Here is a 10,963-nt window from a genome sequence, read left to right as displayed (position 1 = left end):
GTAAAGGCTATAATAATAATTAATAAAATTTGTACGGAGATAAAAGAACACATTAAAGGTGCTAAACTAGTGGCATTCGAGAGCCCATTCGGCTTTTTTACTCGGTGTAAACATTTATTGTACCATCTTTTAAATTATTTTGTTTTCTCTATATAATCAGTATTGTTTTATAATAAACACAGGATTGGTCGAGAAGAGGGACTGTAAAAATGGTTCATCTAACAAAGTAAAATAGATTGTGATTTAGTGCATTTATTGGTTTATGGTACATTTAAAATTTACTCTGAAGCCGAACGTTCAAAGTCCTAGCTGTACTTTCTATTTATCATGCTCCTATAGTAAAAACTTATCGATGTCACTATATTTGATTCTAGCGATTAGGAAACAACTATTCGGTATTTTGTTCTTAGAAGGAATGACTCGTATTATTTTATCTTACAGACTGTCAAAAAGCTTTAATGGAAAATAAATTGAAAATTGTATCTATGTGTAATAACTTTTTAATGCGTTGTTGCGCAACAATCTATCAATTAGGCATGCATGACTAGAGCTGCGTTTAATGTGAGGATTTGTAATCTTTTAGGATTGTTTTCGTGATTGTAAAAGACCCAGGCAAACAATTGGCATATTCATCGCCTGAAACTATTTCGATTTATTATTTTAAGTGCTTTGAGTGTGCATGTCGAATTTACGCAACAAAATAAGGCAGAAAAAAATTACTGCTAAAATCAACAAGCTTTTCTGCTATTTGTCGTGTGTACCCTTGCGTACCGGTGGATTCGTTCCACAATTAGTATATGGAGTAGCTCCCTCTCCATGTGAATTTGGTTGATTAAAACTACACCTTCTCCAAATATAAAAATCTTTTCCTCCAGGCAAGAAAGTTCTTCCTGCTGGTTTTGTTGAACATTGAATCTTAGGCCCTTAAAAAATCTTAAAAAACCGCTCCTTAATAAAAACAGCTTTAAGGTTTGAGTTCCGGTTAACGTGGTGGCGCCCTTCACCCCATCAGCAAAAATTGAAATCTTAATAATTTGTGGATTCCAAGAGACAATTGCACCTTCGGAGGCAAACTGCACCTTCTTAAGAGATTTTGTTCTATGTTTTTGGCTAATTTGTTTTTGTTTATTTTCTATTCACTTATTTTTGAATTTGGTCAAATGCAGGTCTTCTTCGTTGAAAATTGAATTTTCAATTTTCACAATTTTGTTGACATTTATGGTTGTCTAAGCGTCCATTTAACCAACTTTAATCAATCAGATCTCATTTTATTGGCCTTGATATTTTTAGGTATTTCTGCACGGATGCGTCTTAAGTAATTTTGTTTTTGGAAGTGTAAATCCAATTCTGTTCTTATCCTATTTAGCACAAGTGCTCCCCCCTTATAGCAATGCAAAATATAAGTTATTTACAACAATATATTATAAATACACTATGTTGTATCGCACCTTTTTCTTTTGCTGATTTTTCACCAGCCTTTTTTTTACCAGCCTATAGTTACCGAAAACCCTCAACTCTGCATAGAAGATCTTTGTCATTAAAATTTCATCTCTGATTTTTCATAATTTTTGAAAACATGTATGGTTTACTAAGTGTCCACTTAACCAAGTTTAAACACCCAGATTTCGTTTGCGTTTAGATATTTCTGTTTGTATAAGTCTAAAATAAACTTTCCCTTTTTTGAATTTGTAAATTCAATGCTGTTCTTATCCTGATTTAGGACGCGGGCCACCCAGTAAATCAGTAACAGGTACCAATTACGCTTGTTTGTTGTTTATTACGATAGGCCTATATATTTTTTTTTTAAAAAAGCTTCTACTGATTGTTGAATTTTTGCAACATCGATTCGAACTTATCAGCTGCCGTTGTCACTAGGGCGAGTAAACACTGTGCCATTTCGAAAATATTTATGATCACTGACAAGTGTAATGTAAACAATAGCAGAAAATACGAGAATTTGCAAAAAATAGAAGAATTCGATAAATCTTTAACCTAACAGGTTTATTTCATAGACTCAAATACAGCTGAATTTGACGGAAGTTGAATTCATAGGAAAGTCTGACATCAATTTACTTTTCTCAAAGTTCCGCTCTTTACGCTAAAGTTTGACTCTTTCTGTTAACTCTACTTTTTAAAAGTAGTAAAAAACCTTAGCGTAAAGAGCGGGGCGTTGAGGAGGAAAAGCCCCTTTCATATACGGAGTAATTTCTGTTGGTTTTAAATTAATATGCAGATTTCGTTTTAATTATTTATGTCCGGAGTGCCGAAATCAAAACATGCATTAATTCAAAAACGTTCATAGATTAAATAAAAAAAACAAGTTTTTTTTTTTACCTGAAAGTAAGGAGCGAATTAATTGTTCTTCCAAGTTGAATTTGCTTAATAATATTACATATAATGCAAGCATGGTGTCCAATTCTAGGGTTAGCCGACAACCCCTTCTAATTTCTACTGCTACATTAGACACTCTAGTTCGCATTTTACCATTTCTAGTGCCTTCAATATCCAATAGAGTAAACGCAACCATTGCTAAATCATATTCCAAGCATTATATCCTCGATGTTGCCAAACTGAACTCTTTTTCAATACTGAGTTGAGTGAGAGCCCAGGGATCTAACATGTTGCGTGTTGTTGACCTTCAAAAACAGTTTTTGCTCGATTATAAAGGTCTACTGGAACCAAAAGAAATTGCGTGAGATTGTCATTTTTACCCGTAAATATTGAACTATTATCAATTTATTTTACAACTGCGACTTCCCTGCTAATAAGTCCTATTACGTAACATTCAAAAGTAAACAAACCCTATTACGTAACGCCCAAGGAATTCCCGAAGAAAATATTCCCTATTACATAAAAACGAAAGAAATCACGATTTGGTGAGGGGTCCTGAAGATTTTTTCTTGGTCCTCTTGGGTTTTTTAAACAACCAAAGAAAACTATTATGTTACATACGCCAGTATCTTGAAGCGAAAAGCCCATATTATATAACAATGAAAAGTAGACAAACCCTATGATGTTTCATATAGGTGTGCTATAGTGTTGCGTAAGACCTAGTTGTGCGAAATGAAGTCTTGAGGGACTTGTAGCTCTTAATAGCATACCCCCCTATGGGTCTGCCTGGATTTGTTGATAGCACTCGTTGTAAAGTGTTCAATAAACCTTTATCTTAGTTGATTCTCTTGTATTATTCCATTTTTAGAACTTTGGAGTGTTAGAAGGACTGCCATTTGGTGCTTTGCAAGATGCTGCCGCTAAAGAAAACATTAGCACTGCCATTTATAAACCAGAAAATGGAGAATCGAACATTGATATGCGAGAACGAGCTGCTGATTACTTTAAGGTACCTCTTTTCTATTTTTTCTAAGATATTCGAGAATGTTTGGAAAAAAACTGAAATTAGAACTGTTTGTTTCAGTTTATTTTTCATACTTGTTCTTAGGACAATTACGTCCGGATAAGATTAAATTTGCCCTCCCTTTCTTGAAATACTATATCCAAACTGACAACGGCTGAAGCGACAGTTTTTGATACAAAAATAATAGTATCCCTATATGCATATTAAACTCAGCCCTATCCACTACTCTTTTCTTCTTAAGTGTTTTAAGGTCACGAAGAAGGTTTAATGGCGATTTACCTACATAAACAAAGTAATAGATGGCGTTATTGTTAACTATAAATATAGATTGCGACATTTTTCTTTTTCAACAACACATTTTCAGCTTCTAAGCATTTTTTCCTTTGATTCTATGAAATTTATGCCTAAATGTATGAATCAAACTTGAGTCCAAAAAAAATCATAAATCTCATAAATCAATAGAAAACTGCTTAGAAGCTAAAAATGTTGTTGACACAGTTGTTATATCAAAAGACCAGATGTGAGGCCTGTCACAGCTTCTTTTTTATTGTTTCACAGACAACATGAATTATAACGCAATACCAGATACCGCATTATTCTTGTAAATCCGGGAAAAATGCCAAGATATTCTTTTAAACCAGGATGCATGTTCTTAGAGTGAGGCCATAAAAGGTGTTAGAAACTTTAATAGTACATTGGGCAATAGGCTCCCACAGTATCTTTGCCTTAAAAGACCAGATTTGAGTGCTGTCACAGGAAGCGTTGCATTGTTTCAGCGACAACATGAATAATTACGCAAAACCAGATAATGCATCATTCTGGAAAAGCATACCAAGAAAATCACGGCGTCCCAAAATATTTACAAGTCCCCAAAAAATTTTAAATCCAGAAAAAATAAAAATAATTCCAATTCCCCCCCCAAAACATAAAAAAAATGAAAGCTAAAATGTTTTTGGCTCAATTGCTATCTCAGAAGACCTGATGCGAAGGCTTTCATAGGATGTATTCTATTATTTCACTGACAACATGCATTTTTACGGAATACCAAATAACGCTTAATTCTTGATATTCTTGGAAATATGCCAATAAATTCTTGGAAACCCGGTTGTATAGTCTTGGAATGATGCCTAAAAGGTGTTGGCAATTTCATTAATATTTCGGTTGGGGCTCCCACAGTATCTGTGTCTCAAAAGACCAGATTTAAGGACTGTCACAGGATGTATTGTATTGTTTCACAACAATATGAATAATTACTTAAAACTAGATAATTCTTGAAATTTTTGGAAACATACCAAGAAATTTTAGGCGTCCCAAAATATTTCTAAGTTTCCAAAATTCTAAGACATAAACTACTGAAAAAAAGTAACAACTGAACTGAATTAATTAGAAAAAATTTTATCATTTGTAGGAAAACATCGCCGTAGCCCCTCTTTTTTAGTATAAAATAGTCTAGCTGATTATTTTCTGTCTTATTTTTATTTTGTTGTAAAGTGGTATAGAAGGTCTAAACAAAAATATGAAAAAGAATTTTTTTTTTGAATTTATATTGGAAGTTATTTCATGTCTTGCAAATTGCAAATTGCTTCTTTCCCCATTACGTATGTCATTTTGATTTTGAATATTCCATCGTTATAGTTTCTCTGCCCTCTTTTTCCGTAACTATTTTCATAGGCATAGTTCTAGCTGGAATCCAATTTTGCTTAGGCAATCCAGATTCCAAAACGCCCGATTAACAAAAATGTCTTATGTGCGGGCGGTTTGCTTTGGTTGCATATTAAAAATGAAAGATACGTTTTTTTTTCAGTCAGCAAAACAACAACCAGGTGTATTAGAATTGATTTTTGCATTGCAAATTGCACCTATCTCCATTGCAGGTGTCATTCCGATTTCTAATGTTTCCATCTTTATTGTTCGAATTCTATGCTGATTTTCCTTGATCGCTTTGACAAGCTGAAGCGGATCAACAACAGTCGGATTTTGCCGTGCCGTTAAAAACACATGTTGTTGTGAGAATCAAGTCGATTTTTTTTTTGGCCGACAAAAAAATATCTAAGGACATTAGGAACTATTTTATGGTCTCCGTTACAAATGTAATTTGTAATTTTGAATATTTCCAACAATATAGTTGGAATTCGATTCTGCTTTTCGGTGACCTTTTTCATAAACTTGAGCGAATTTTTTACAGTAGCCGAATTTAGCCTCGGCGTAGGTTATTTTTAATCGTCCTATAAAAACCAAAAATTCATAGTTTGGGTGAAAATTTGATCCGCTTTTGTCTCAGATCTAAACTTAACATGGTTGTCTGTTGTCTGTGGTTGTCCGTGGTTTTTGTGGAAAAACATCAAAGTGTATAAGATTATGGCCTTAGGAAATGACACCATAGCCTCTTTGGTAAATTTTTCTTAAGTGAAACTCCCTGGAGAATTTTCTAGGAAGACCTAAGTAAATGTCGCTTTCAATCAGACATAGCTTGACCAGTAAAAGAGTTCACGCCACAGAAACGTACTATTTCTGCCATTTTGTGGTGCAAAACGGCAATTAGATCCAGAATAGGGCCAAAACATTACCGAGTGAAAATTCCAAGATAGCCAATCTGCTCATAGTTATTTTAAAACTGTTAGATTCCTGTTGAGGATAAATTGCGTTATGATATTATAAATGGTCATAAATCAAATAATAGATAATTCTTTTTAAGCGAAACTAAAGCGCCACTTTAAAGGTTAAAAGGAGCAGAAAGAAAAAGGAAACGCCACAACTTACAGTAAGGGTTATTTTATTTTTATTAAAGCATAATTAGCGTCTATATATGATGAGATTTGTCGTCATCTGTCGGAACATACCCCAAGGCCGTGCCAAAGAACCATGCATGTAAAATAGAAGAACAATAGTTGTTTTGGAAATGATAGTTCCAGGAATAAATGAAGATCCTTTGAAGCATACTCTTGGGGGCTTGAAAACACGAAAAAGATGTAGGCCTATCTTTTTCATCACGAGTTTTCGTTTTGGTGACTTGGTCACTTTTGAAGAAGGAGGAGCTATAAAGTATATCATAGGAATTTTAGGAGAAAATAAAATCAAAACCTTGTTTTGCCTACCGGTATCTGGTACTTCACTTTATTCCAAATGATTCCTTCTTACTCTAAAAAATAAGGTATATGGGCAAGTGTACTCATTGGGTAGGGGCAAAGGGTACAGCCCATAAGAGACAAAAAAAACTGTTTAGTTGTGTGATATACGAAAACCGATGGTTTTATGACCCGCCCTCGTGGGAAATTTATGTGGGCGCCCTTGCAAATGAACTTCGATGACAAGGTGCATTCAAGAAGCATATCTTTTGCGACAAAAAGGATGCATTCCAATGTAAAATAAAAAAAAAATCATTCTTGGGCTAATGCGCAGCTATTTGAAAACGAGATACAACCTATTTTAGTACAGAAGCATCTGTACTTTAGAAGTGTATCTTAGCATCTTTAGAAGAAAATATAACAAGGTAAAATGGATTTAACCAATCTTCTACTAGGCTACTACCGACAACTCCCAGCAGCACCAAGCCGCACGAGGTCACAACAATTAAGCACGCTCCTCCTCAATTGCGATATATTTAAAGCCTAACTCTTTACACCCTCCCAAGAATTTTGCTTTTCGTTTCGCCTTAGATGATTATCCAAAATGGAAGATCTTTAGAAATCTATCATCCTTCATCCGCAGAACGTTTCCTAGCCATCTAAACATTTCTGTCATTATAGCCCTAGAAAGCGGGATAGAACCACATTTTTCGCACTGTTTACTGTTTGAAGTTAGGTCAGTCAGACGGGTACTTCAAAGAATCCGTAGAAAATTCCTTTAGAAAATATCTAACAAATTCTCTCCCGTAATTCCGAGCACCCACGTTTCAAAGCCATGCTTGACTTCAGTCGTCAATGTAGCTTCCAATATCTAATGCTGGTTCCCAGACTGATCTTCTTATTATTCCATCGATTCGTATTATTTGATCCTTCCTACTCTTCCTGCTCTATCGATTGAAGCTATCAATTGTCAATGAAATTCAAAAAAAAAATATATATAATTTTGAAACGTGATCAATCTCAGTTTGGCAAAAATTGTCGGATGATACCATTTGAATTTTTCTAGGCACCTTTTTCAGTCTTCATTTTTAGCCATCAATTTTATTTTCTTATCTCACTATAGGGAGTTTTTCCAACTTGGAAATGGGTGCGTTTTTCCTTTTGAAATATTTCAACATATTTCAAAATCTGACGACGCGTGGACTTGAAATGCTACATAAAGTCTTCTATAAAATGTAATATGACGCTTGAGTTGGCCAAACTGTAGCTGTTTAAACCCAGGATACGACCATATGTTGAAATTTCTAAGAATTCTTCTTTTCTTTGTCAATTTGAAGAGTATTCGATATTCATTATTTAACCGATGAAGAAAGATGGCGAATGTTATGAAACACGAAATTGTGCCAGTTACGTTTTCATAATGAATAATGTTCATAGGTTGCCTTCGCCAGAACTCCTTTTATTAGCTTCTTTATTCTATTTTGTCGGAACTTGCAGAGCATAGGAAGATTAGGCAGCTACAGTAATATCAGTAGTCAAGCAGGGTTCGGAAACGTAGGCGCTTGGGAAGACAGAGAAGGATCTGTTAGGTTTTTTCTAGATGAAAAAACCGTTCTTCCCGTTGAAAAAGGGAAGTACTTAGTATAGGAATAACTTTGATCAAGTTTTAAGAAATAGGGCACTTCTCCTTTGAAAAAGGAGAAGTACCTGCTGGCTAGCATCAGGGAGTCTGTCACTTTATACGGGTTTAAAAATAAATTGAAAACATTTTATTTAACTAATAGATTTTAAAGGGCGAGAAGTTTTTGATTTTTTGCAGTTTTTTGGGTGGGGTAGGGGCTGAAACTAGTTTTTAATAGGACTTAATTAATCTAATAGGACTATTTTTTTTTTATTGTGTTCATGTGTATGTGTTGTTGTTTTTTATTTATAAGATAGGCTAGGTGGATAATAATGAGTTGTTATGTTTAGATATTTATTTATAAGATATAAATCATAACATGAAGTTGCAGCACAAGCTCTTAGGACTTTCTTTTTTCTGCAATAATTTATTAGTGGTGTCATTTTTATTTATGTTTATATTGTGGATATAAATGAACCCTATCTACCTACCTACGTACCTACCTACCTAGAGATTTTAGAAAAACTTTAACTAAGTTACTTAGAATCACTTTATAGTCTATCACTTTCACTCATATGATCCATCAATACGCTGCCCTCAGGTGGCTTGGTGTTGCAGTGAGTTTTTAGCAGTAGACACGGTAGTTAATTTCCAAGGTGAATTTCCTATTGGTGTCATTTTTGTTAGATTGGAATCTTTTCAAGTCCTTCATTTTGGAACGTTGTAATATATTTGTTGAGTGCCATTTCTTCATTTTTTTTCTCTTAATATGGATATTCACAGTGACCCCTGGGTCTAATAAATCAATCTTTTTTGTTGAACTAGTCCATGCTATATTTAAAAAAAATTGATGATTAATGTTGGTTTTGGGCTGCTTTTCCTTGGTACCAGTAATAATGTAGAGTATGTCTAATCCATGTGTATGTTTGTATTTTTACTGATAGAGGGAGTAGTTTTTCCTCTTTTTCATTTTGTTTTGAAAACCAAATATTTTCTATTGTCGATTTTACCATTAGATGATTTTCTTTCTTTCTCTTTTTTTTTTTCAAATCTGGACAATTACTACTGTTATTACGACTAACAGCTAGTCGCGGCATCAAACTGAATGAGGCCAGCATGTCTGCAAACATACCTCTTGTATGGGGGCGCCACTGAAATTCAGTTTCGTGAAAAATTCACAAAAAAGGGGGGAAGAGGTAAGGATATTCGTTTTTTAGTGACGATACAAAAAAAAGATTTTCGAAATCCGGGGGAGATACGCAGTTTTGTTTTTGAGTTTTTATAATAAAAAAAGTATTTTTTAAGTCTAGAGGGCAATTGCCAGCCTCTCTTAAATTGGCACTCCTACTCATATGCTTCGATCTGTTCAAAGTTTTAATTTTTATTCCGTCCTATTAAGTTCTGATTTTTGAAATATTTTACTATGACCTCTTCCTACCCCATTGGACGACATCTTGCTTTTAGTTCGCCACCAGATGGATGGCCAATAAGTATGTTTTTGACAGCTTGACATCCTCCATATGTAAAATATACCCTGAACATATTAGATTTTCCTTCCTTATAGTCTTTGAAGTTTCATTAACCACATTTTTTGTTTAGTTTTTTGTTTGATACATGGTCGCTCTAACGAGTGCCTAAAACAATCCCTAGGCAATTCCTCTGACAATTAACTATCAGTTGACAATAACTTTCTAATAATTCTTTTTAGGATTTATGCGACCTAGTTTTTAATGACCCAGCTGAGCCAGAGCAAGTAGCTCTCTTTACTCACGGCGGATGGATGCGTGAACTGTGCATCCATCTTATATCAAATCATGGATGTGCCCTAAAAGGTACAAAAGGGCAGTGCGCTACTCAAGTCTCTCCAAATACCGGTGTTACTTCTCTACTAGTCAAACGATGTGGAAGTGGAAAGATTCAAGCCGAGCTATTGAAATGGCACGACATCAGTCACCTAGATCCAGACCAGCCAGTTATCAAGTCTCTGGGAATTTGATTTACTGCCTCATAGCTATTTTTGTGTAAGCTGTCCAGTGAATTCCGGTTTAGAAATGAAAATCTTGTTTTGATTAATTTTTTTTGTTTTAACTAGAATTTAATTAGAATCGACAAAAATGATTCCAAAATTTATTAACTCTTAGTTTTTTTGTGCAAATTTACGAAAGGATAAATCAGTCATTAGTTGTTAAATGCTTGTACAAGATGTATATGCAAGGGCTGTGTATAGTGGCATATTATCATCAAATGACAATGAAAACTGAGCCATATAGTACCATGAAGGCAAATGAATACTAACGAATTCTGATCTGTTTCTGTGGATACTTGAATTTTTTTTTGTTTATTTATTTTCCTCAAAGAGAATATAAAATACGTAAATGAAATAACAAAAGAAAAACGAAATACTTTAACAAACGAAACATAGAATTGGTGTAAAATAGGCTTAATAACTTTATTGAATAAAATATGTAAGAAAAACACAACAACAAAATATCAAGCGTTTTTTAAATTTTGGAAAAAAGGAAAAAGGTTGTGGATAAAGATAAAAATTTCAGACATATGATAATTATTATTCCTCTTAATGCTAGCTAATTCCAACAGCCTTTTAATTTTATAAAGTGAAAAAAACAACAAAATTTTTCAACTGAAAGTAAGGAGCAACATTGCAGCTTAAAACGAGCAGAAACCATTACGTATATCAGAGGGAGGGGGGTTCAACCCCTCCTCAGTAACTCGCTCTTTACGCCAAAGTTCAAAGTTTTGTCCCCATACTTTAAGAATGACTTCCGACTCACACCGGCGGTTTAATTAGAATTAAAACCTCTTTTAAAAGAAGTAAAACAACTTTAGCGTAAAGAGCGAGGTATTGAGGAGGGGGCGACCCCCTTCATGTACGTAATAATTTCTGTTTGTTTTAATATCTAA

General features: G+C 34.1%; 1 protein-coding gene across 1 annotated transcript; it reads left to right on the top strand.

The window, feature by feature from the left end:
* Positions 1–3,199: 3,199 nt before the first annotated feature.
* LOC136042162 (fructose-2,6-bisphosphatase TIGAR-like) lies at positions 3,200–10,171 on the top strand (the record flags this gene model as incomplete). Its single annotated transcript, XM_065727089.1, is given in 2 exon segments — positions 3,200–3,340; positions 9,750–10,171. Coding segments are annotated over 2 exon segments (429 nt in total), but the record flags the coding sequence as incomplete, so codon positions are not given.
* Between the last annotated feature and the right edge of the window lie 792 nt (positions 10,172–10,963).

This window comes from Artemia franciscana, unplaced genomic scaffold, assembly GCF_032884065.1.
Source record: "Artemia franciscana unplaced genomic scaffold, ASM3288406v1 PGA_scaffold_73, whole genome shotgun sequence".
NCBI classification, from domain to species: Eukaryota; Metazoa; Arthropoda; class Branchiopoda; order Anostraca; family Artemiidae; genus Artemia; species Artemia franciscana.
This window is presented reverse-complemented; position numbering and strand designations above follow the sequence as displayed.